Source organism: Sinohyriopsis cumingii, chromosome 16 (assembly GCF_028554795.1).
Source record: "Sinohyriopsis cumingii isolate HCF-2022 chromosome 16, ASM2855479v2, whole genome shotgun sequence".
NCBI classification, from domain to species: domain Eukaryota; kingdom Metazoa; phylum Mollusca; class Bivalvia; order Unionida; family Unionidae; genus Sinohyriopsis; species Sinohyriopsis cumingii.
In genome coordinates, this window is record NC_142976.1 from 14747097 (window position 1) to 14775025 (window position 27929).

Consider the following 27929-nt stretch of genomic DNA (forward strand, 5'->3'; position numbering starts at 1 on the left):
TGCAGCATCTGTGTATCTTCCATGTTATAATAATCTGTCGACACATGTTTGTTTCGCATTTGTGTATCAAGATCAGCACATCATAAATCTATGGTATGAAATATTGACAATGCAACTTTACATTAGAGATTGGCCTGATATTTAATGTAGTGACAGTTGTATGTGGACATGTGACAACCATCAACCATGCATGCTGTTAACGTGAGAAAACCAGTTTATGTGACATATTATGGAACTGGTCTTAGTGATGTTGTTTGTGGATTGTTTACAGGTGCACCTAAATTGCTCCCAGCCTAATCTTCACTAATCACTAAACATGTTGCAATGCAAGTTGTTGATACAGGATGTTGTTGTGGATTGGATGAAAAAACGGGGATTATGAGTGACTCATTTGCTTCAGTATTGACTACAGTGATTAGTGACATGAGCACCATCAAAAGCAGTTATGCTACCATCAGCAGAAACAATTCTGGGTGTGGAAAGTAAAATTATTAATGAAGCCACTCAGCTGTGACTCAGATTTGATTATTGCAAAGCTAGCAATGGGAAGTCGATTATGTTTGAGGATGTGAGTAGAGTGTCATAGGTGGTTTTGCCAGTCATTGCTCTGTGTCACTGTATGGCTCTACCTGCTTGTTTGGTATTATTAATGCTAATAGTTCTTGGGTTGCACAACGTGTGTGTCCGGTAGGCCAGTATCATGGGGATAGAGAATGTGACCTAGAAAAGTAGTAATAGGGGCAAATAAGGGCCCAAAAATTACATAATTACACTACTTCTTGGCTGAGTTTAGTTGCTAGCATTCTGTGTCATTATTGGATTTAGAGCGTGTATGTGAGATCCACCCTTGTTCATTTCCACACAATAATTTCCTTAATTATTGTTGCATTTTTACCAATTTGGTATTAAGGTTTATATTAATAAGGTTTTAGCTGAACCAAAATTTGCATACAGTTTGATATTAATAAGACCTTGGCTGAGTTCAGTTGCTAGCATTCTACATCACTGAGTAAATTTGTTTCTCAACAATAACTCCCTTAATTGATTTCAAACAATTTAGTATACACCTTGATATTGATGAGACTTTGGCTCAGCTTCATTGTCAGGGCTGACAAGGGGTGGGGGGCAACCAGGGATATGTCCCTGGGGCCCGGACCCATAAAGGGGCCCAGGCTGAACAACACTTTTTAATTTTATAGAAGAAAAATTTTGTTTGAACAAGAACTAGGAGAGGCCCAGGTATTTCTTACCCTCAGTTTTTGTGATCACTCTCTTTGACCCAGTTCATTGTCATTGTTGCTGAGTGACATGTCCTGGATGCAATAGCATCTTCTGGTGGAGTTATGGTTCCTGATTGTTAGATTCACCCCATTAATTTCTTTTGCATTTCAGCCAAAATGCAGATTTGTGTTGATGAGTCTTTGATTCATTTTTTTTTTTTTTAGTATTAGGTCAGCATCATCATTATTGCCCCCAGTTGTTGGATCCAACCACTTTCATGCAATAATTCTCTTAATTATTGCTGGATTTCAAGAACGTTGCATATACAGCTCTATAATGATATAACTTAAATCAAATTTGATTATCATTTTTTTGAATCAATATTTACTGGAAATATGGCTGTTGAAATTTGAACACATAGTTTTGTACTCTCTTAATTATTTCAAGCAGATGTTTAATGCAACTTTGTGTTAAATTGTCAGTGTTCTTTGACATCAGCAATGTTTTCCTTTACAAATGTACAAGACACATTTACATTATTACCATCATCATCTAGCTCCTTTTTCTTCAAAATACACTACTCTATTTTCAAACAGAAATAGGGAAACATCAGTTTTTAGAATTTACTTGTTTTTTTAATATATTTTTCAGTTGACAGTATCTTTGTCTTTTTAGATCTTTGAATTTGGTTTCACAAACTCGATAATAAGGAATACATCATTCTTCATTTTTCTTTGGAGGCTTGCATGTAGTGTTCTAACAAATTAAGCACGAAAAAGAAAACAAAATCATTTAGAGTAAAGCATCTCAGCAACAAATTAATACAACTATGTCCTTAATTTCCATCTCAACTTTCTTCTCCTTGTCTATTTCTTAACACTAATATATGCTTTACAGTGCTAGTTTAGACCATTCTGTGATCACTTGCAAAATTAGAAGCCTCTTGCTACATTATGAAAATTTTAAGCAGCATGTATTATCAATTACATTTTGAAACACAATGCTAGTTTTACTTTTGCTAAAAATATTTTATTTAACTTTCCTTAAAGCAGCATGTATTATCAATTACATTTCAAAATTTTGCACTGCTCTCTACATACTAGATTTGTCAAATTAATAACCTTTACTGTTAATACAGAATGAGCCTGATTTCATGGAGGTAATCTCCCCAGATGCAGATGAAGGTGTGTTTGAGCTATTAGAGTACAAGGATGATGGATGCATAGAACTTGTCCTCAAAGTCCTGGCACGGATCTGTGATGGCCAGCACACTGGGTTGCAGGTAACTTGACCTAATAGCCTTGACTGCCCAATCTACCAAGCCTGTCAGTTAGAGTACATGTAATTTTGTGGTTATAAACTTAGAATTTGAACTGCATGAGATCAGCTTTAAAAATGGATGAGATTGGATAAAAATGCAAAACACAAAAAGACCCAAACAGACTGTAATAATGAGGCATATAAGGTATTTTCTATACAAACAGTCTTGTTTATAATGTATCAAATACAGATGATGTTGTTCCTATGCAGGACTGTTGGATGTCAGAAATAGATTTTAACAAAAGGCTGGGAACTCAAATGTTACAGATGTAATACATGTATGAATGTTCTGCACTGAGAATAGTACGGACATTTCTATGTGCTAAACTGTATTTGACAAGGTTGTTATCGTAGGCTTTCTGCCATTTCCTTTTCTTACAGTAGTTTTCTTATGATTTTTACATAAGTATTTTGGAGGGCTTCCATTTAAAAAAGGTAAGAAAGATATCTGATGATTTTGAGTTAACTATCTATCTCTTGTGTTAATTCTTGTGTAGGCTGTTGATTGATATACATGTGCCAGAGTCACAGAATGCAGTGTTATAAATAGAACACCAGCATCTAAATGACTTTACTACTGTATGAATATTTTTTTATATGCTTTAAAACTTGAAAGAACTCATTCACCATCAAGTTGTTAAAACTGTGTGACCTTTAACTGTCGCTAATTTTATACACCTCTACGTATGTAGGTTCGTTGTCTGTCTGAATTATTAAATCATAAAAAATCAGTGTTGCTTACACTGATATCAAAGCCTTTATCTGATTTTGAACCATTCATAGTCATAATTCTAATCATCCAAACTCAAGAAGTGCTGAACAAAATCTGTGACCTCCATTTTGGATATTGAAGAATCTGACCCAGTTATTTTAAATAGCAGATTATAACTATATCTTCAATAGCAACTATGTGATGTGATGTGATGGTCATTTATCTCAGTGCCATTTGTGTGTAATAGTTTTTTTTTCACCAAAAATGGCTTCTGTGCATAATTATGTACTCTCCTCCATCCATGTATGCATTTCAGAATGAGGTGACATAAACCACTTGCATAATGTCACAATCAGTCAAATAAAATTTCAAAATGGTTTCCACAAAAAGTAAATTTTGTTGTTGATCAAATACCTTGACAGACTTTGTAGATGGTTGCACTTCAGCCAATGAAAATACTTTTTAATTTTGGGGTCAGAAGGTCAGAGGTCAAAATCACTGATGCAAATAAGGGAAAATGTTTATCTAAAATAACTTTACTTGAACTCCCCACACAATGGCACAAATTCGTTAACCTAAAAAATAAACTGCATCCTGGATTACTGATACAGGAAGAAAATAGGTTACAGATGTTGTGTTTTACAGCTTAAAGGTCAGGGTCATAGTGACCCAAACAAAGGTAACTTTCTGGTCAATACTGTCCAGAGTCACCTATGCTCTTCTATTACTAACAAACAGGACTATTTAACATTGGATGGGCATATCCTGTATTGCTCATCGTACTCCTGCTATGGAAAGAAAGGATTTGCTCAATTCCTTTACATTAATATAAATGAGTTTTGATCAAATACTCACTCAAGTGGAAATTTTACTTCCTTTTTTATAATTAGCATATACCTGCATTACAGAGAAACCTGTCATTAATAGTTTTTATGCAAATGTATACATAAGCATTTTATTGAAACTTATTTCACTCATCTATATTTTATTCAATTTTCCAACCAACAGAACTACCTGAGAGAGCAGCCAGACAATGTCAAGTCATTCAACATTGTTGGTGAGACCGCACAATTTCTGAATGTGGTGTATTCCACAATAAACAATCAGACAGTTGATCTCGTTATTCAGCTATTTGGAACACTCAATGAATTCTGCTGTGTAAGTAAAAGGCATAATGTCGGTTCATATCATTCTGCTGGTGAAAAATTTTCATTATAATATTTCATTTATTTTGAAAGCTTTTACATTTGCAGCTTGCTTTCTGTAATGTTATTTGTTATTGAAGAATAACTGCAGAAGACGTTATATAGTATTTATTAAATACAAGACATCAATACAGCTAGGAAAGGGGAGTAACGACTGTCTGAAAGGCCAATAAAGTAAAGACTGCCCTGAGAGTATATTTCCCATGGAACTTAAACCCTAGTGAATGTATAAATAAACCAGCTGTTGGTTTATATCGGTTCTAATCCAATGTGGAATATCTGATTACTTTTACTGTCAAGTGATATTTCAAAACTAATTAGATTAAGGCTTACACTACACTTTCAGCATTCTCTGAATTTAACAAAAGATGATTACTAAACAGTTCAGGAAAAAATTTAAATTACTGAAATTAAAATGACGGTGGCTGCTAAGTTTCATCAGCAGCCTTCGTTTGGAGGTACTGTAGAGTGGACTATTTCACAGCTATGGAACGTAGCAATCTGGTCCAGAAAGAGAAGTCCACTTTCAGACTTAGGCATGCTGAATAGGCCCTTATGCATGTTGTAAATTTTATGCATATATAAGTCATCGAAGGGAGGCAACATTTTCTTTCCCTGTGATATGATGATGTTCCAGGTGAGTAGGATTTTGGTCTTATCAAAAGGGCATTTATGTCACAAATTTTACTTTGTGATTTAGGGATTTATTGGCTGTACCATTGTTTGTATGGCAGGGAGAGGTTCCAGCTGGTCATCTCCATCACTATTGATTATAGTGGATCCTGCTTCTTGCTGAGCTAGAGTATTCTCCTTATTGTTGCCTCTGAAATACAGGGCACTATATCAGTCTGAGTGTTACATTATTCAACCTATATATTTTAAGGACTTTTTTCTTCAGGTGCTATACATACTTGCTTATAAATCAAGTCAAACTGCAAACAGCAAAGATCCTGATCTGCTGTAGCATATTGTAACTGCTGATCAGGGTCTATGTTGTTTGTTCAACTAATTATTCCTAACAAACTGCACAGACCCAAATATAATGGTTCATTATGCGGTGGCAGATCTGGGTCTGTGCAGTTTGGGGCTCCTCTTATAAATAAGCATACCTTTAGGTTATTTTATATACATTTATCAAATTTTAAAAATCTTTAAATTTTATGTATTATTTAGTAAAACTTATTTATTTGAAAAGTTATCTCCATAAAGATTGTTTGCAGTTAATATCTTTACATTTTCAGACTTTTAATGCTCCCATATAACCATGACTGTGCTGATGTGTAATTAAATCCTAATACATACATAAATGCATACATAAATAAATATATACACACACAGACACACACACACATATACAGTCTTCATCAATCTTGATCCAGTGAATATCATCAGGTGATTTTAAATGTTCTTTTAACACAGCCATGACCTCTGTAACATCCTGTATTAAGTGATAGCAAAATGTATTCCATCCTAATTCATTCTTAAGTCCTATTATTTCTCTACTAGGCAAAATAAGAAACAGAGTTCTCACTATTAGAACTGACTTTTGAATCTGATTTGACAAATCGTTTTAGCATACATTATGTGAAGCATCTTTCAGCAACTGTAACTTTTCTTTCTGATGATTGGATACTGCTGTCTTGTCTGAACTGGGAGCATGGATGTCACTAAATTTATGTGTGATGACAAATGCAACAAACAGTCTTATTGTTGGCCATTGTTTAATGACATGGATGGCAGCATATCACTGGAATGATTAATGGCTGCAGGTCTTAGATCTCTGACTACATCATCTATGAGATGCGTCAAAAGAACTTACTAAAGTGCCTGACTTGCTGGAGAGGCTTTATTGCTGTGGACAATTGTTGTATTGAATACAATAGTTGATACATCAATTACCATAGTAGCTAATTATTGACATTTGTAATTTTAGGTTTGTCATAACTTGTTTGGAATGCAATAACTGACATTGAATAAAATAGTTCCAAATTAGAGACAATATCAGACTGAAAAACACAGTCTGGCAATTTAAGTACAGTGGTTGTGACCCAAAAAAATTGTGAAAACTCCTACGTCACAAAATGAAAAACTTTTGCAATTTTTTATTTTACTGTCATGACAGGGTCTATGGCATGACCTGTTATACCTGGAACTGCATTGTAATGATGGAGAGCTTTAATTAAAAACGTTCCCCCCAAAACTGAAACAAAAATAATGAATCAGGACAATAATTGAATGGGGATGATTAAGGAATAGAACAAGCAATGTGTTTATTTATATTGGGAATAACTATGTAAACAATAGGCCACAGATTAAATTGTCTTTCACATTTGAGTTAGAGACCCCTTAACACAAAAGATAATATTTGTACATGTTAAACAAAAAAATGTAGGAAAGATTTTGGAGCAAAAGTAATTGTAATTTTTGGGGGGAAGATGAAATAGTAACACTGAAAAAAAAAGAATTTGTGTAAATATGTATTTATAAAGCTTTCCAACAACAGGAGTCAGGGGTATGACAATATGACTGTACTTGTTAGGACTATTCAGTGTGAATTTCCTAACAGATGTATTTAGGACTTTTCATTGTGAATTTCATCACACATGTATTTAGGACTCTTGAGTGTGAATCTACTAACAGATGTATTTAGGATTCTTGAGTGTGAATCCACTAACAGATGTATTTAGGACTCTTGCATGTGAATCTGCTAATAGATGTATTTAGGACTCTTGAGTGTGATTCTATTAACAGATGTATTTAGGATTCTTGCATGTGAATCTGCTAATAGATGTATTTAGGACTCTTGAGTGTGAATCTGCTAATAGATGTATTTAGGACTTCTTAGTATGAATCTACTAACAGATGTATTTAGGACTCTTAAGCGTAAATCTACTAACAAATGTATTTAGGAGACTCATGAGTGTGAATTTACTAACAGATGTATTTAGGATTCTTGAGTGTGATTATTATCTACTAATGGATGTATTTAGGACTTCTGAGTGTGAATCTACTAACATATGTATTTAGGACTTCTGAGTGAATCTACTAACATATGTATTTTGGACTTCTGAGTGCGAATCTACTAACGGATGGAACTTGTACACATGTATACATAACTAGGTACCCTCAAATGGAGCTGATGGTATTCACAAAAAATTAAAAACAAATAATCATTATAAAGATAAAAAAAATCAGACATCTCAGATCAGCACAGAAATAGAAATAATTCTTTTTTTAATTACATAATTCGACAAAACTCAAACTTTTGTACACTCCCTTGTAGTGTAGGAATATTCAATGTGAATTTCCTAAGCGACGTAACTTGTACATATTGAGTATTTTAGAGTTTTTTATTTCAGGGTAACCAGGAAAACAGAGCTGTGATTTATGACAAGAAGGTTATTGACTACATCAATTTCATTCTCAGGGCAGGGGAGTTGGGTAACTGCTCACCAGAAAAGGTTTGCATTTGTTTACATTTAATAGATGAAAGCAATGAAATATCTTCTTTTGATGATTAGGATGGTGATGATGTTAACAGTGATTATGCTAATGAGTGGAAGATTTTTTTTTAACAAATGACATTAAAAAAATGTAAAAGTTTATAAAGGATGAAAGCAATGTTAATGATGAGTTCCAAAAAGTTTTATTTTCAGTGATTCTGCTGCAGTACCTTGTAGATTCCACAATTTTAGTTTATAAAAAATCTACATTTCTTACATTTACAACACAATAGCTGAACATAAACTTCTCTATAGTTGACAACCCATGAAATAGACATCTGCATGTATTGTTGCTGCATTTATTTCACAGTTGTTGTGTAATTGCATATAATTTTAATACCAGTAATATATTAACTGCTACTTCTGGATTGTTCACCTTTTTAAAGATGCTAAGTCCCAAGTCCCGGCTACAATATTCCCTCCTCCAATTAGTAATTAGATAGTACAAGGCCAAAAGAGAAGACATCCCATATGTTTTATATCCCATATGCTGGACATCCCATATGTTGGACATCCCTTATGTTGGACATCCCATATGCTGGACATACCATAGGTTGGACATCCCATATGCTGGACATCCCATATGTTGGACATCCCATGTGCTGGACATCCCATATGCTGGATATGAGTAAGGAATCAGCTCATGTTCTTTTCTATCCAGTCCTCCGATGATGATGTCTTTTTTTTTTTTGTCCTTGGACTAACTTGTACTTACAGGTTGATGTAGATGTTCAGTGGAATTCAACTTCATTGTAAACTTTGGGCCTCTTTTCAATGAAAACATTCTATATGGTTGCATTTAGTCATAATCACCCCAGCTCTTACTTGAAAGGGTTTATTGGTATTCCTTTTCATTAAGTATAAAGGGTTTTTATGCTTTGTCTTGCAAAGTGGTCCTTCACATAAAGTTTTACCCCTCGAAAACTAGTGTTTGGGTAAGTATTGCCCACCCAATTTTGGTTCCTGTTTATTTTGTTGTAAAATATTCTCTTTCAGCATATAATTGCAAAGTGAGGATAAGTGCAGGCATAAGAATCTGCCTGTGGGACACTCACCCACCTATTTATCTTGTACAAGACTATTGCATGTGGAAGGATGCAGTGTTGGATCTAGCAGAAAGTGCAGAGGTAGGAAGAAGGGTCTCATTTTCTCCTCTTCTTCACTGCATGACTCCCTCCATTCCCAGGAGTAGTGTAGGTCATTTCCTGTCTTAGTGCTTTCCATGGTTATGAAATCATCAAATGGCCTTAGAACACTGACATTCGAACTTATACAGGAATAGATCTCCCAAGGAGGAAAAGTGCTGGTACCTAATAAGAACAATTTGCTCTTTCCTCCAAGCAGGAAGAGCAGCAAAAAGGTTTTGTTGACTCTAGTTCTCATTAAGATTTTAATGGTGTTAGGTACCAGGCTTTCAAGCTCCAACCACAGATCACAGGGCATTGTTCTGAGTAATCATCGAGTAATTAGATGTTAGATTTTAATCTACAGTCTTAGGACAATGATTGGGTTGACACCTCCTCCCTATGTTTCTGCTTAATCACTATGGGAATAGTGAGTCAGGTTTTGCTTGCTCATCTAGGGACGGGCATTGGATCAGCATCTCCCTTATTAATCTCCTAATAGTTGGGATCCACACTACCTGGTAGTGAGTCTTCCCCCCCCCCCCATGACATGGTTCTCTGCTTTGGTTCCATGGTACATCAGCTGAAGCAGCCATAGACCCTTTACAACCCCTCCAGTGTTGTCCAACTAAAAGGGGATGGGCCACCACTCACCTAGATTGTCAAAAGGGATCACTGATCCCATTCTTCAACAATGTAAGATCATACAGTTAGTCTCAGTGCCCCCCACTTGAGAGATTACAGGATGTTGAAAGCCCCCCTGATAACATCTCATTTTCCAAATAAGGAGAAGAAGAATAGTCCTGTTTTGCATTGGGGGGGGGTGCTCACCAGTTATTATGTACTTTTGAGAGAGTGATGTATGTAAGGTGAAGTTGTTTGCATTTAAAACATGCACAATGGAGAGAATGTTGGCATTACATTAATGTAATATGGATGATATTTCTTTGGATATTGTACTTTGGGATATTGTACATGATCTAAGCACACTGCTAACTAAAATGACTGCTCCAGTGTGCTAAAAAATCAGCCTGAATTAGTCTAAAGTACACTCTCCATAGCAGCTATTATAATAGGAAAATGAATTTTGCCAGACTAGACAATACCATCTTCTGAAAGTGCAATGAATGAATTACCAAATATATGCTATTTACCTCTGAAGTTCAAGAAATGAAATGACCAAGTGGAGCTAGCACATTTTTGAAAGGTGCACATCTGGAGTAAGGCCAAGATTTGTACTCTATAACCCATATTACAACCATCAATCAACCACTAAAATAAAGGGAATTAAAGGTTCTTTGAACTATACCTAAGATATTTAAGGTCTTTTTTAAATAGCCAGTAAAACCAGTGAGGAAAACCAGGGAAATTCTTTTTCTTTAAAATTAGGGTACTAAAATTGGAAATACTGTCTGGGATTTATTCTTATTCAGATCTGTTGCTCCTGCACTCAGTGATTTTTTTCAGGAGCTTACATAGAAGTTTTTTAGGAGCCAAGAGGCTGACAGAGCAAGGGGGTGGTCTGTATACTCTTCTCTATGGTCACTGGTTTCCATTTCTTGTTATTGGCCCATTTAATCCTTTAAGCCCCACCACCACCTCCTCCTGGAGTCAGGTGCTTTCTACGTGGGAATGTTGGCCTCTTGCCCAGGCTCATCTCACAGTCTAATCTTTTGAGGCCCCAGAACTTAATGCCCAGACCCTGCTTATAATAGCCTCACATGCCATTCTAATTTGTATTGCCTCCATCTGTTTTTTGAATCAGGAATCATAGTCTCAACAGTTTTACAGCATTTGTTGGAGACTGGTTAAAATGTAAAGGCAAACTCTTTTAATGTCCATGGCACTCTCTACCTCTGTAGAAATGCCTCTTTGGAGACTTCCAAGGTGTTGCTGGAGAAAGACAAATACCTCGTGACAGCTATATTACTGGATGAAGAGATGCTCTTTGGAGGTCTTATCTCATCTGTGGCAATTACTCTGAACCTGACAAAACTGACCAAGAAGTCTGCCCACCCTGATCAGTGAGTGCAACCTCCTCTTAAGTTTTTCAAACAGGATCAACATCAACAGCCACACAAGCAGTCCTGTTTCAAAGCTGACTCCCATCTATCCTCCTCAGATGAGGTGCTTATAGAGGCAAAGGGAGTAAGTCTTCAGAGTCAGCTGCAGGGACTCACATGCCTCCAGTACCATCTTCCTTTTCTCAGTGTTCAGGTAGATACCTTACTACCTCTTTTAGATGCCTGGTTAGGTATCATGGACAATATGTGGGTTCTTTTCACTTTATCAGGCAATTACAGACTTTCTTTCCAGACATTTCCTTTTTGTGGACCCAATCTTGTTTCACCAGTCCACACTGGTTCATCTTAGGGAAGAGGGCACACACTTCTTCACAAGGTGCAATATAAAGTGTGCCAAATGACCAAAGTGTGGTTTTATTCCATCATCTATTTGGTGTTAAACAAGGTGGAATGTTTATTTCATAATTGATCTTTACACCATAAACAAATTACTGCAGAAATAACATTTCAAGATGGAAACTACTTCCTTGGTGAGGAATGTCATAAGTCTCAATGTCTGGATAGTCTCATTAGCTCCTCAGTGTAAGTACCTTCATGTCCTCATTTTCATGCAAGACTAAAAGTACCTTTGGTTTTTTCTCTGCTTTGAGCTGTTTCAATTTCAAGATCACCTCAACCCCAAGAGCCTTTACTGGGGTGATAGGGGTTCTCCATCCTGCAGTATTTCAATGACTGGTTAATGCACAATGTCCTTTGAGATACTTGTCTGAAGGACCTATTCATCTCTTGGTTGACAGGGACTCATCTGTGTCTAATCTCTAACCTGGAGAAGTCAGATCTTAAACCTTCTCAAGACTTCAACCATGTGGGAATGAATTTACTCACAAAGCAAGGAAGCCCCTGAATTGCTCAGATTCTGGCCTTCATAGTGAGTTTTATGGCCAAGACTTCATTGTCAGCTTGCCTCTATCTCTCTCCAGGGAACTCTGAGTGCATGTGTTAAATTAGTTCTCCTGGGAAATTTCGTTTGTGTTTCCTCAAGTTCCTGATTCTGACAAACTGGAGATCACACCAATGACCTGCTATCACCATGGATTCTCCATGGGATTTAATTTTCATTACCACCTGAGTTGGCAGATAGATTGCAACCAGTTTCTGACTACAAGTCCTGACTCACACCATGAAAATACTACTCCTTCCTGAACTCAAATGCAGATTCAGGATGAGGTGATGACCTGAATGCAGAGACGGTAGTTCCTCAGGGACTGTGGTCTCAGGAACAATCAATCCTTCATTTAATATCTACTTCTAAACACTTATAGGTCACATTTATACCAATACAAAAGAAAATGTTTTGGAAGTAATGGTTCCAAAGATTGGTATAAGTGACCACTTTTCAATTTTTCTAACATGTAAAGTCAATGGCAAATCAACAAAAAATAATATCCATAAATCCATTACTTATAAATCTTTTCAAAACTTTGATACTGTTAAATTCCTAGAAGATCTGAAACAGATTCCATGGAAATCAGTCCAAATCTTAGCATTAGGAAATCAAACTGAATATAGAGTTTGGAGGAATAAAGTTAATAAAGTGATATGTTAAGCCAAACAAGCACACTACAAAAAAGTGCTGGATGAAAACCAAAATAACCCGAAAGCTATCAGGAAAGTGTTTACAGGGTTTGGAGCAGGCAAATGTAACAGTAAAACTGAAATTTTATCCCTCAATCATAAGGGCATTTATACCGATAATCCAGATGACATCTCAAATATTTTTAACAACAATTTTTTGTTCAAATTGCTGAAAAACTTAAAGAACCCAAAACTTCATCTGATCATCTGGAACTCAAACATTTGTGTGCTAAAAACCTACCAAACAATATAAAGTTTGAAATTCCTGAAATGAGTCCAGAATTTGTCTTGAAATATATTATAAAAATTGATGATTGTAAAGCTACAGGACTTGGTATGAGTGGACCAAGGCAACTAAAGGTAGCTGCACCTACAATTGTAGAGAGTATAGCTTTCATTTGCAATCAAAGTATTGGGTCTAATACGTTTAAAAAAACATGGAAAACTGCCAAGGTTATACCACTGCATAAAGCAGGAACAAAAGATGATGTAAATAACTAAAGACCCATCTCTATCCTTCCTTAATGTCTCTCCAAATTGCTAGCAAAACTTGTACACGATTCTTTTCTCAAGTATTTAAACACTTATGATCTTATTCATGATAACCAGTCTGGCTTTCACCAGAATCACTCCCGTGAAACTGCACTTGTATTTTTGATTGATAAATGGCTGAAAGCATTAGATCAAGGAGAAATGGTCGGCACTTTTTTTTTGTTGATTTTTTTAAAGCTTTTGATCTTGTAGACCATGAAATTTTGCTTGAAGAACTAAAAATCTATCAGTGCAGTGAAACCTCCCCAAACTGGTTTACTTCTTACTTAACTAACAGAGTGTGCAAAGTATCTTTAACTGGTCAACTTTCTCAAAGTAAAAATATTAATTGTGGAGTACCACAGGGTTCTATCCTTGGACCTCTGTTTTTCATTCTATTTATCAACGATTTACCTCTTAAGATTAAAACTTCAATTTCTTCTACTGACCTCTATGCAGATGTTAATACACATTCTGTGATTTTCTTTTGATCCTTTATATCCCCCTTTGACTGTAGTTGCAGATTTTCTTTTGATCCTATATATTCCACTTTGACTGTAGTTGCAGATTTTCTTTTGATCCTATCAGTCCTCCCTTTGACTGTAGTTGCAGATTTTCTTCTCTTCCATTTTAGGGAAAGAGAATGTTCTGTATCTACTATTAAGGGTTCTAAGGCAGCCCTTTCTAATACTCGTAAGTTCCCAGCAGGTGTTGCCATTAGGTAATTCGAGCATCAGAGACTGGTATCTCACTCAGTAATGCTAGATGGAACATTGTATGTGTTCTTTGGGCCTTATTTCAACCCTGTTATTTACCTTCAGTTAGCTTTCTTCAAGAATCCCACTCTTTAACACAGTTTTCCTGATCTCCTTAGCATCAGCGATTTGGAAGAGTGAAATTCATGTCTTTTCAGTGGGAAAAATAGTTGTTTAAGATTAAGTGGTAATTGTAATTTGATTTCTCTTCTTTGCCAACCCAGGTTTATGGCTAAGAATCAGCTCCATTCGTTAGCTCCACCATTACCTATTGAGATTCCCAGTCTCAGTTGTATCTGCACTGAGGATCATCAGTCGAGTTTGGGTGTTATGGTTTTATGCAACTTCATCTAAAAGAAAAAGTATGTCAGAATTGTCTCTCCTTCCATCTGAAGGGTTCCTCTGATATTTTGCTATTCACAATTCCCAGGCCTATGAAAGGACCTTATCAGTAATGTACCAGGACTGACCTTTCTTTCATGAGAATTATTCCCAGAAACTTCTGGCTATTGCTGCATCTTGGACATATTTAAACCACTCTTTGAATGATGTAATGTGAACCACCTTTAGGCAATCTCACTCTACCTTATCATCCTTGTAACTTGATCTTTGGCACACCAGAGTGAAGGCATTTAATTGTAACATGTGGCCAAATCATCCAGCAGCTTACAACAGGAAACACTTCTACAGTAAGGGTAAGAGCATTGGTTTCTTACACCATTTTTTGTTTTTGAGGTCATCAGCCTCCCTCCTAACTGGTAAATTCAGCAATGCTATTATAACAAGTAATATATTATTTATGTTAATATGTAGCAGGGGGTGGGTGGGTGAAAGTAATTTTATTGCTGTAATACTTAGCTGCTACTATTGCAGCAATTCCCTCCTTCTACCATGCTCTGATGTCATGTAGCCTTGGTCCAAGTCAGCAATTCCCTCTTTCTACCATGCTCTAATGTCATGTAGCCTTGGTCCAAGTCAGCAATTCCCTCCTTCTACCATTCTCTGATATCATCAGCCTTGGTCCAAGTCAAAAGAGGAAGATATTCCATATGTTGGATATGACCCCACTAGTAGCATGTTCATGTTCTTTTCTTTCTGGCCTCCCAATTACTAGTTACTAATTGGAGTAGGAACTATTTTAGCTTGCACTGGGGACTTAGCATCCCAGTAAAGACTAGCAATGCAATAGTAGCAGGTAAGTTATTGTATAATGAAAATTAATTTTACCTCCATTTACACACAAATGCACACACACTCACAAATAACTACCTTTCTGTTTTCACCTTTAGGTGATAGACCTCCGTATGATTATATCATCCCTCATCTTGTCCCTCATTGAGGAGAATGGACCTGGACCATCACAGGTGGCAAAGGTATATATAATCTTATATCCCCATTTATCTTAACCACTGATGCTGCCAACTATTCACTGAGGTCATATATGGAGCCTTGTATCAGATCTTGGGATGCATGTCTAGCACAGACTTGAAAGTGTGTGTGTGTGACTTAGCTTTAACAATTTTTCAGTCATATTGCTACAGTGTCTGCTGTGTGGCAGTTTATAGTGATGTCTAGCACTGGGACATCATACTGCAGACATGTGAGTTGATATCCCACACAGTCACATTATTCTGCCTCCAGGCCCACCAGTCCTTACATTAACCTCTTAATTTACTTATCATGGAATGAAGTTCCTTAGTCCTAACACTAACCACTTTATGCTTAGTGCTTAGTTCAACAGCTGTTATTACCATTTTTATAATCTTTGGTATGACTCAGCCAGAGTTTTAACCCATGACCTCCCACACCCATTGCTTATGCTCTAACCACTTGGCCACCAGAGTGGTCAGACTTGAAAGTGTTACTACCAGTATCAAGAATTGTTTGTCTAGTGATTACAGAGTGCTTCTGTGATATGGTGGTTGCTTTGGAAGCTAACCTTACTCTGTGTCAAAATTTTCTAAATTAATTTTAATGCTAAAAATAACATCACAGTACTGTAAGTTGATGTGGAGAATTTAATCATAATTTACACTCATCCAACATGGATAAAAGTAAACTGCTGGATCCCATTGGATCTGTGTCCTTAGATGCCATTATAATGATATACAACAATCCTTCCCAAGTTACCAAACCAATAATGTTTGTTTGCATGCATACTTTTGTCTGGTGAAGACTAAACATGTATGTATATCCACTTTACACATTTTTACCCACTGTATACATGCATGTACTGTTCAAAGTTATAGTGTATCCTCATATATGTACTGTACCAACACTGTATATTTTTACCCACTGTATACATACATGTACTGTACAAACACTATACATTTTTACCCACTGTATACATACATGTACTGTACCAACACTATACATTTTTACCCACTGTATACATGCATGTACTGTACAAGCACTAAACATGTTTATCCACTGTATACATGCATGTACTGTACCAACACTTTACATTTTTACCCACTGTATACATGCATGTACTGTACCAACACTATACAATTTTACCCACTGTATACATACATGTACTGTACAACACTATACATTTTTACCCACTGTATACATGCACGTACTGTACAAGCACTATATATGAATATCCACTTTATATTTTGTTAAGACTCTAGGTCTAAAATTATATAACGGAAAGAAAGTGAAAACCAGCAATTTAAGTAAAAACAACAATCCTTTTATTTCTCTACAGTACAGTTTGTCAATATAAGACACACAATATTGTAAATTAAATCCCAAATAATCATCATTGTCCTATCACAAGTACAAAAATATAGAATGTTCAGAATGAGTTCCAATAGTCATGAATGTCCTGATATTTCAACAATGATACAATCCAGAATGTCTTTGAATGAGAGAACAATCCAAAGTAATGTATTTATCCAAAAGTCAATATCACTTTAGTAATTTCAATGACTATTTTAAATAATTAATTCCTCTTGAAATATATTCAGTTTCAACAACACAACTGCTGGCACTGACCATGGATTCCCACAGACTGGCATGAAACAGGAATGAACTTTTGTTTATCAGATCCCTATTTATAAACATTTTCACTTGACCTAGACATGTATCATTCCAATGGAAAATTCCAATCTAATTGTAAACAAGACTGGGCCTAGAATGTTCCAAATTCAAATGCTTGATAAACAGTCTGTTTTCAACTTGGCTATATAAACATTCTGTTTGCATTATCTAGAGTACAACTTACAATCATGGACAAAAGTTAAGTTGTTGTTGCTGTTGTAGTGTTTAATGCCATTTTTTAGCACATGATAGGCTATACATGGCGGCCAGTATTAATGGTGGAGGAAGAACCCGGGAAAACCACGGAAAGAACCATCGACCCACGAGAAGCTACTGGCAAGCTTTCTCACATACCCACATTGGCCGAATCTGAAACTCGAACCCACGCAGACAGAGATGAGATGGCAGTGATCCGTAACGGAGAGCGGCTACTAAGGAAATTCAGAACATACATTCCTCTTCAGTTTAAAAAATTATGTTCAGCCATATGTGGACTACTGTAATGTAATTTGGGGTAATGCCTCTAATTCAAACATAACAATATTTTTAAGACTCCAAAAGAGGACTTGCCATTTAATTCTAGATCAATGTATAGACAATTTCCAGGATGCAATGAATAATATAAAGCTTTTAAAAATACATGAAAGAATATTTCTTAGAAAGGCCAAATTGATGTATAAAGTATCCAGAAAAAGCCATAATTCCTGTCTATCTAAGCAATATTTTTCACCAAAGAGATGGTGATGGTACTCCAATTTAAGGTCCATATGAAGAAAAAAATTACATTATACCAAGGCCAAAGAAGAAATTGTTTTAAAAAAGTGTTTTCAATATACTGGTCCACTGGAATGGAACAACATTCCCAGTGACAAGGCAGGCTCCTCAAATTTCTTCTTTTCATAATCAATGTCTCAAATGGATGAAATCTTTTTGGATAATTTAATAGGTCTTATTAAATAAATACCAACTGCTTTTCTGTAAATTTGCATCATTTTCACAGTAGAATTTTCAATGCTGGATTTATAGGTTACTGCATTTGTATGGGAAAATATGAACGAGTTTTGGAATGGAATACTGCACGAACTTGTGAGTGCAGTATATCCTTCCGACAAAACGAGTTCATATTTTCTCATACAAATGCAGTAACCTTTTTATTATATGCTCATTTTTTTATTCTACCTAAGGTTTAATTATATAAACAAAATACACTACAAGAAACAATGTAAATGAATGAATGCCGTATTCCAAAGTAAATACACAAGCGCAGATTTGTCATTACACAATGACATCATTATTAATGCGCACATGACTCTGCCCAGATAAATTTGAACTTAGTCTCGCGCTTGACATAACTTTCGAAAGAAAATGGCGCATCTAGTTAAAATTGAAATTTGCAGTCATATTGTGAATGAATGGGCATTGCAACAACTGTTCCATTTGATCTGGAATGAATATATTTTGGTATTTTGTTTCGATTCAACAAAAGTTTGTGATTTTGGATTGGATTCATCAAAATTATACATGAAATACATCGGATTGAAGTGGCGCGGGAGAAGCGTGTTTACGTCTGCAAATGTGTTTCTGTTTCTGTCAATGAATGTTTGAAATTACAATGTGGGAAAAATATGAAGTCTTTCAATTGCAATTATCAAAAAGACGCTATGGAATTTAATGCTTATTTCATTTTGAGTGCAGTAAGGAGGATGCAATTGCACTTATCATCGAAATTACAACACAATTTCGAAACGTGTAATCCAGATTGAAAACCGATGACATGGCTCATGTAATTCGGATTTGCAGAATTAAGTAAATACATTTTGAGGAAATTCAGGATGTAAAACTGTAAGTATATTTTATTTTGCCATTCTTGTCACCAGCTAAAGAAAACAGTATATGCCTTGTCACTTGTATGTTATTTGTAAGGATCTAATCTTCAGTCATTTATATAATGTAGCTAGCCTAAATCCATAACATTGTATCAATGCAGAATGTGCCAAAACAGCTGGGTTTTTTTGCAGTCCACGAAACATGTTTTAATTCATTCAGAAACAAATTTAAACAACCACAACGTAAAGAGCCTCTTACGCGAGTGTACATGATTTGTTTACAAATCAAAAGTGCTGGCGTCTGAGTCCATTGTTTATTTACAAAAGAAAGTAGTTCCTTTATTCATATGAATGCTATATGTGTATTGTCGCGCTCGTTTAGTATCGGGGAATATAGAACGATTCTGACAATGTAAAGTTAACAGGGAAAAAAATGAGCATATAACAAGATATTTTATATTTTATATATGTTTATGTTTTCACAGATGCCTGTGCATGTGTTCCAGGCTTGATAATTTGAATTTTAAAATTACTTAATTATTTAGTGTCAATCCAGATTCTTCACATCATGTTGTATATACTGTATATATTGTACATAACAGATAGAAGGCCTCAAGGTGGATTAGCTCTGTAACTAACTGAGTTACCTTCTCTAAATAAAGTCTATTATTACTATTATTATTGTTATTATTATTATTATTATTTATATCCACTGTATGCATGCATGTAATGTACAAACACTGCACATGTATACCCACTGTATACAAACATCTCAATTTCATTTTAAAATCCCAATTCTGATGATTTGCATGTATGCCTCATCTACAGAGTTTCAAAAATTTTACAGGTCAAAACGTATCAACATGAAGTTTTAATTTCAGACATGAAAATGCATTGTTTTACTTTTTGTTTAAAATTGGTTTACTGAAATATACCCTACCATGCCAGCTTGAAAAATGATGGTGAATGCAACAGGTTACAACATAATGTGTTTTTGTGAAAAACATACTCTTACTGTGATTGCATAAAAAGTTTAATTCTTTGTTTCTACAAAAATCTCAAAATTTGCTCTAATTAAGATAGGCTGCTGATAAAAGTGGATTTTAATATACAGTCAGTTTTCAATGATAAGCCCAGGTAGCCAGCCTTGTTAAGTGTGATAAGAAGTGGGAGTGAGCTTATTACTGGATGAAGTTCCTGAACTTTGTAAAAGTGTAGAGTATGGGCTTATCACTGAATGAAGTTCCTGAACTTAATAAAAGTAGGGAATGGGCTTATCACTGAATAAAGTTCCTGAACTTTATAAAAGTAGGGTATGGGCTTATTTCTGGATGAAGTTCCTGAACTTTGTAAAAGTAGGGTCTGGGATTATCACTAGATGAAGTTCCTTTTAAAAGCAGGGTATTGGCTTATCACTGGGAGTAGTTCCTGAACTTTATAAAAGTTGGGAATGGGCTTATCACTGGATGAAGTTCCTGAACTTTATAAAAGTATGGAATGAGCTTATCACTGGATGAAGTTCCTGAACATTTTAAAAGTAGGGTATGGACTTGACATTGAATGAAGTAACTGAACTCTGTAAAAGTAGGGGATCATGCTGATCATTGTATGAAACTCCTGAGCTTTGTAAAAGTAATGGGATGGGCTTAACATTAAGACTGAGCTAATCATAGGATAAATATGGTACATCAACTAATGATTTTTTCTGTACTGATACACCTGCAGGAAGTCAAAGATACACTTGACAAGGAGGCTGTGTACCGGAGTATGACTCAGTGTTATGAAATGCACCAAGCTGAAAAACCCAAACTAGAGGATCTGGTCAAAACTCAGGGCAGTTACCTGCAGTCAGCCAAATCCATAGCTGCGCTTGGTGGGAGTCTCATTCAGGGAGTTGTGGTGAGTGCTGTAATTCAGTGTTTTTTGTTGATATTTTTTTTCCACAGTACTGTATATACTTACTTGTAAATTGAGTAAAACTGCAAAGAGCATAGATTTGCTATCATATAATGCATCAGAGTCTAGGGGTGAAACGATACGCCTGTGCCACGTATCGATACGATACACGATACACAGCCTACGATATGATACATGTATCAAACTGAAAATGGGATTATCACAGTACATTTGATTAATCATGTGAATGTATATGTTGAATGGTATTTTCAAGTTCAAACAGTGTCAAATATGCAATATATCAGCAGTGAGTCACCTTGTTAACCTGTTATGTATAATGATAACAGAGAAAAAATTGAATCAAGATACAATGTCACGACTACTAACATTGTTGTTCTGTGTAACCAAATAAAATATAACAAAATCTTTGATGTGTTTCTTTATCCTTCATTCAATAAAAATGAAATGTTACAAGTTTTGTGTCTGATTCATCATGCAACAACATACTGGAACAAAATAATATATTAAAAAGTACACGTAACACAAAAATACAACAAAAATTTAAAATGCTTAGGATTAGGAAATCATAATTATGCAACCTTTTCTAAGCTGTATACTTTCCTCCTTTCTTCAGTTCAAGAAAGATCATCTTAGAAAACACAAATGATAAACTTCACTGCAGCAAACACTAATTAATTTCACATAAATTGCCATGTGTGTAATTGAAGTCTATAGATGAATTAAAGAAAGTTCCTAATAACTGAAGATGATATCCTCATCAACTTAAATGCATCTTCCAGCAAATGAATAAATCTTCTTAAGTCACAAACTCAGTGTTCTAAAACTAGCTGACAATTGTGGTGACTGTAAATGGCATAAATGAACTTAATTAGATAATTCTGCCTAACAGATGCACAGGACTGTTACAAGTTTTGTGTCTGATTCATCATGCAATAACATACTGCAACACAATAACACACTAAAAAGTACATGTAATACAAAAACACAAAATAAATTTAAAATTATTGGGATTCAGAAATAATAATTATGCAGTGTTAAACCTGAGATCTGTTATATCAATCTATATCACACAAACACCCAACTGCAGTGTAAAAACTGAGATCTGTTATATCTATCTATAACACATACAAGCACCCAACTGCAGTGTCAAACCTGAGATCTGCTATATCAATTTACAACTTGCAAGCACCTAACTGCAGTATTGAACCTGAGATCTGCTACATCCATCTTTATCACACAAGCACCCAACTGCAAACAACGTTGAGCCTGAGATCTGTTATATGAATCTATAATACACAACACCTAACTGCAAATAATGTTGAACCTGGTATATGCTATATCAGTCTATAACGCGCAAGCACCTAACTGCAAACAGTGTTAAATGTAATTTCACATAAATTGTCATGTGTATTTGAATTCAGTAACTGAATTAAAGAAAAGTTCATGATGATTGAAAATGATATCCTCATCAACATAAATGCGTTTTCCAGAAAATGAATGAGTCTTCTTAAGTCACAAACTCATTGTTCTAAAACTATCTGGCAATTGTGATGACTCTGTAAAAGGCATAAATGAACTGAATTAGATCATTCTGCATAACATATGCACAAGACTGTCAGACTACTCGTCACAACTTTCAAAGTTTCATATTCTTCTTCAAAAAAATCAAAATATCCACATTCTCCCCAGTCAGAGAGGCTCTTTGTGCTGATACAACATCTCCAGCAGTTGAAAAGACTCTTTCAGATGGCACTGATGTTGCTGGAATAGTCAACAACATCTTGGCTAATTTGGCCAGCAAAGGGAATGATGTTTCGTTGAATTTCCACCACATCAGTGGGTTGTCATCAATATGTATACGAGATGTCTCATTCCTATAACGTGTTATCTCTGTGTCAGCCCTCTGAAAGAGGGACTTTGATGGCTCCACCTTGACCACGTACACATCTCCAAAAAGATCTTCAAGTGCACCCTTTTTCACTGGAGGCTCATCAACTTCAACCTTCGCTGTTGCTGCTGGTCTGTTATCTCGTTCTGTAACTTGTACTGCAGGAAGCTGTGGTAGTGGGGGAAGACTAGATGGTAGTACATGAGTGAGTTCATTAGTCTTCTCTGTCTTCACTACTGTTTCACACTGTAATAAAAATCAAAATTATATAATATGTACTCCTTAAGTTAATACGAATCTCGTAATTTTATGTTAATTAACATTTTAGCATTAATTCACTGGCATTTAATGTAAATAAAACAACATGATTTTATCAATATAAGATCAATATTGAATATTAAGAAATATTTGTGTATATGAAGTTATGAACTTCAAACAATGAAGTTATGTAATAGTGTGTGTGTGTGTCAGTGTTTCAGAGGGAGATGGAGAGAATCGGATGACATAAGAACTTTGAAGGTGACTCTGGGGCATACCAAGATCAGTGGTGCATCTAGGGTAACCTTTGGGGACAAGTGTCCAATTTTAACTACCAAAAGAAATTTCATATATCCTTAAAATCTTGAAAGGGGACAATAATATTATGTTATACTTCAACTGCTGCACGTAGATAACACAGCGATACTCATATGTAAATTTTTGACTTACCTCATTGACCTTCACTGTTTGCATGACAATGGAAGCATATATTTGGATCCTTGTAGCATCGTCTACATCAGTTAGAGCCCTAAATCTTGGATCTAGGGCACAACTCTGCAACAGAAACTGCTGCGTGTCCTTGTCATTGTATCTTTTGTCTAGGTCTTGGGAGATTGCCACCTTGACTGCCTTCACAAGTGCAGAGTCACTTTCTTGCACTTCCATTGCACTAATAATACGATGTTTAAGAGGAAAAATCATTGATATGGTAGGTGCTGCTTCATCGCACAATATTGTTGTAATGGTTTTCATTGGTTTGAGCAGTTTGAGAATATCCTCTGCATTTGATACATCATCCTCTGATAAAGTGTTTAAGTCCATCTCCCTCTGTCTGATTTCCTTACTTAATAGAGTAGCTACAATGGCAGGCTGCTGCTCTAAAAATCAATCAATCATATCATAAGAACTATTCCAACGTGTCTGGACATCTTGGATAAGTTTGTGTTTAGGAAGCTGCAACAGCTCTTGTTTGGATTTCAGCAGGGTAGTAGCAGTTGTACTGCGATGGAAAAACGAGACAATGTGCCGGATGCTCCCAAGAAGGCGTGACATCTGATGAACTTGCAACCCTCTCTGGGTTGCTAGATTTATAGCATGTGCAAAGCACTTGATATGTGGTGTGAACTTTGCCTCTTGAATAGCAACATCCATGTTAGCAGCATTATCTGTTACTATGGGGAGTAACTTGTGGGGCCTTTCCAGTTGCCATTCCTTACTGGCATCAACTAGTACTGCTCCTATATTTTTACCAGTGTGAGACTCATGTAAAGGTCTCGTCTGAAGAACAAAGCTTTTCATGCACCATTCCTTATCAATCAAGTGAGCTGTGATTGTTATGTAACTCTCTGTAGCCATTGAAGTCCAACCATCTGTAGTAATGGCCACTGATTCTGCCTCTGATAAGGTGCTTTGCACTTCTTGTCTGGTGTGAAGGTATAGGTCTGGGATAACTTTCTCTGTGAAGTGTGTTCTTGATGGGATGATGAAGCGAGGTTCCAGGGTACGACTCAGATTTCTGAAACCTAGCGAATCAGCCACTGAGAAAGGGCGCATATCATGTGCAATAAACATCGCTATATGCTTAGTGATTGTCTGTGATCTTTGCAATGATGGAATTAATGGAGACTGAAAAACTTCAGTCAATCTGAGCTGACCAGTGGTTGTTGGATGTGATGGCTTAGGAGTAGGAGAAACACTGACCTTGGAAGCTAAAATCTTGTCATCTTTAAAAGGAATTCCAATGGCAATGGTTGGGTGGTGCCGTTTTAAATGTGTAGACATATTTGTGGTGTTTCCAGTATTCCTAAGAGCTGTAAAACACAGTTTGCAAACACACCTGGACTTGTCTACTTTTCTTACTCCATTCTCATACTCCACAGGATATCCAAAATAGTTCCAGGCCGATGATCTTCTAATCGCAGGTAACTCGAGTTCAATATTTTCGGCCTTTTGCGTCTGCTCCATTTGACCGGATGTTGGAATCACCTTGGTCACCCCGCTGTTTGTAGTTCATTGCATGAAAGCATCCCAAACGTCTTAGTGATTAAGAATAATCATAAGTTCTATCACCGGTTCCACACCCATACCGATAGTTTAGTCCCACGCAAAGAGAAAAGAATTGACACTTACATTATTATAATAATTTTAAGAAAACAATTTTTCCTTCAGAAACTATTATTAATTTATGTCTTTGATTATATTTTTAAATTATGGTATTATTTAAAAAACAAAAAATAATGTAATTTCCTAGTACAAGGAAACTCTTATCTATAGAACTGGTCCAGGTGCGGGAACGGAGATGACTAACTGAATCTCACACGCTATACTTCCTGTGTATACGAAACAACTACCGCGACAGTTTGGTCTAATGAGCTCCTAATTTAATTATCATAACTGCTGAAGATTTATGTAGCTATTATAAGGTAGATATTGTTTTGTATCGATTCTTCACCTTGTGTATCGATATGTGTATCAAAATGGCAAAAGTATCGATGAATCGTTTCACCCCTATCAGGGTCTTTGTTGTATTTCTACTGATTACTCCTAATAAACTTCAGACACAGATCTGCCACCTCATTATGTGATGACTGATATGGGTCTATATAGTTTTCAGTTGGACTTTACTTACATGTGAGTATATACAGTAATTCTTTGAACCACAATACTTATATTTTATTCATCATCAATCACGGTCAAAGTTTAGCCTTGTCTAAAAATTGTAGATAAACATAATAGTCCCATATCCTGTATTTTGAGGACTTGTTAGTTTTAACATTTTTGTTTTATTTGATATAGTGTTTTAAGAACTTTGGCAATTTTTATCTTTTTTAGAGAAAGTATTACAGTTTTATCATGTTTTTTGGAAGGGTTTATCATGTTAAAAATTTTATACATTTTGATCTTCACATTTTTGCACAAAAAACCAGTAATTTACCTTTGCCTTGTATCTTGAATGACTACATGTTTATGTGTGTTGATATACATTGATAACAGTTTTGCCGAGTACAATCTCGAAGTATATTTTTCTTTAATGGGATAGAACTTAAAAAACATAAAGCACTATGAGATGTATTGGTAGTTTTGAATTTTTTGAAGTCACAGAGAAGAGAATGCTAAGGAATTCATTTAAGTTATGCTGGCTATTCAAGTGGTTATGTTCAAGTTCTCAAAGTTTTGCTGTATAATATAATATAATACTTGTTACTATTTAAATCTTTAACAACTGGTTTTCCAGGTTTACTTTTTTAACCAGCTGCAGTTTTTATTTACTTATTCACTAGGCTGGTCAGAAAAAGAATGCCCTGAAGGAGTCTTTGATGATGGTGGGGTTCAATTTTTACATGATCCTGGCTCGCATGGTTGACATTGATCCTGTACTGATGGAATGTAAGTTTTACAGGATCGTACAAAGTCATGCACTTTAGTTAATCTGTGATCCAGTACTGATGGAATGTAAGTTTTACAGGATCGTACAAAGTCATGCACTTTTTAGTTAATCTGCATTATGCAAAATCAAGAAAGTATCAGATAAACATGAGGTACATCCCTGATTTTAGATGACAGTAAATTTATCGTATATATTTGTCTTGTACTGTAAAGTTATATATATGTAATGATCTTTCACTTGTCCAAGAAGAGAATAGTGTGTGTGTGTGTGTGTATGTTTGTGATTTGGATTTTTCAGTCATATCACATTGATATCTGCAATTTGGCAGTCTATAATAATGCCTAGCACTGGGGCATCATGCCACAGACATGTAGCATGATGTCCCACCCAGTCACATTATTCTGACACCAGGCTGACCAGTCCTAACACTAACCTCTTAATGCTGAGCACCTAGTGAAGCAGCTGCTAATGCCATCTTTATTTGTCTTTGGTATGACTCGGCCGGGGTTTGAACCTGCAACCTCCCTTATATGAGATAGACACTCTAATCACTTGGGTCACTGGAGCAGTCAGTCAAGAAGAGAAAAGATGTGTGCACTTTTGTTCATTTTATGCAGGGAATATATCATACCAACTTGTATTTGATAAAAAGTATTGATAACAATATTATTATTATTATTATTATTAACTTTTCTTTCTTTGTTCCTTTCTTTCTTACCATTTTTTCAAACTAATAATTTCTCCAATCCAAGACATATTTTATTTTATGTTCCTCTTACTTGTCTAATGTTCTGTCTGTCTTGATTTATTTTTCTGATGCTGCAAAAGTGCCTAAATGTAGACAAATGTGATATTCCCCCTTGTACATTTTGTGAAGGCATCTTTATAAAATGTCTGGTAATTTTTTTCTATGACTTTTATTGTTTACTATGAACTTGTATAATATAGTATACAAATAATCTTCTATAATTTATCTTTTTTACTGCTAACTTTTACTTACATTTTTCAATGTGAGAAACATTCAGCTGTATATATGTGTTTATTGCTACTCGAAATGTGTTTCTGTTAGTGAGGGGATTTTGTGTTTGAGTTAATTTATTTCACTTCACCATTGCTTCTTAAGACAAGTTTAACTGTAAATGATATTGTGCCTGTTCTGACAAAGATGGCATGAATTCTTTGGGATTTGATGGTTATTTTAGTCTGATAAAGATGGCCTGAATTCTTTGGGATTTAATTGTTATTTTAGTCTGATAAAGATGGCATCAGTTCTTTGGGATTTGATGGTTATTTTAGTCTGATAAAGGTGGCATGAATTCTTTGGGATTTTATGGTTATTTTAGTCTGATAAAGTTGGCATGAATTCTTTGGGATTTAATTGTTATTTTTGTCTGATAAAGATGGCATCAATTCTTTGGGATTTGATTGTTATTTTCGTCTCATTTTCATTGTAAATTGATATTCATAAAAAAAATGGAAACAATCAAATATCTTTAAAAAGAAGTGAGCCCCATTTGAAATTAAAATCTGTATCAGCTTGTAAATATATTAGTTTTCTGGAGCATGTCCTAGTCTCT

The 27929-nt window shown here is 35.4% G+C and overlaps 2 protein-coding genes across 2 annotated transcripts in view; one reads left to right on the forward strand and one right to left on the reverse strand.

Annotated features, from left to right (window-relative positions):
* The window catches only part of LOC149779970 (inositol 1,4,5-trisphosphate-gated calcium channel ITPR2-like), a 290413-nt gene that overhangs the window by 221349 nt on the left and 41135 nt on the right, over window positions 1-27929 (forward strand). Inside the window, exons 53-58 of the mRNA XM_089936693.1 lie at window positions 2360-2503; window positions 4262-4411; window positions 7818-7919; window positions 15320-15403; window positions 20627-20800; window positions 26246-26351. Coding sequence (XP_089792819.1) covers window positions 2360-2503; window positions 4262-4411; window positions 7818-7919; window positions 15320-15403; window positions 20627-20800; window positions 26246-26351 — 760 coding nt within the window. The remainder of the gene's footprint in view (window positions 1-2359; window positions 2504-4261; window positions 4412-7817; window positions 7920-15319; window positions 15404-20626; window positions 20801-26245; window positions 26352-27929) is intronic.
* LOC149779971 (E3 SUMO-protein ligase ZBED1-like) lies at window positions 22455-23988 on the reverse strand. Its single transcript, XM_089937218.1, has 2 exons — window positions 23415-23988; window positions 22455-22952 (listed from the first exon to the last, which is right to left on the reverse strand). Exons 1-2 carry the CDS (start codon window positions 23784-23786, stop codon window positions 22455-22457), a joined length of 870 nt encoding a protein of 289 aa, XP_089793344.1. The 5' UTR covers window positions 23787-23988.

Coding starts and splice junctions, on each gene's coding strand:
- LOC149779971 (XM_089937218.1), bottom strand. CDS start 23,786: ATGGACTTAAACACTTTATCAGAGGATGATGTATCAAATGCAGAGGAT. Junction 22,953..23,414: donor AAACAGTGAAGGTCAATGAG/GTAAGTCAAAAA, acceptor TTTTTATTACAG/TGTGAAACAGTAGTGAAGAC.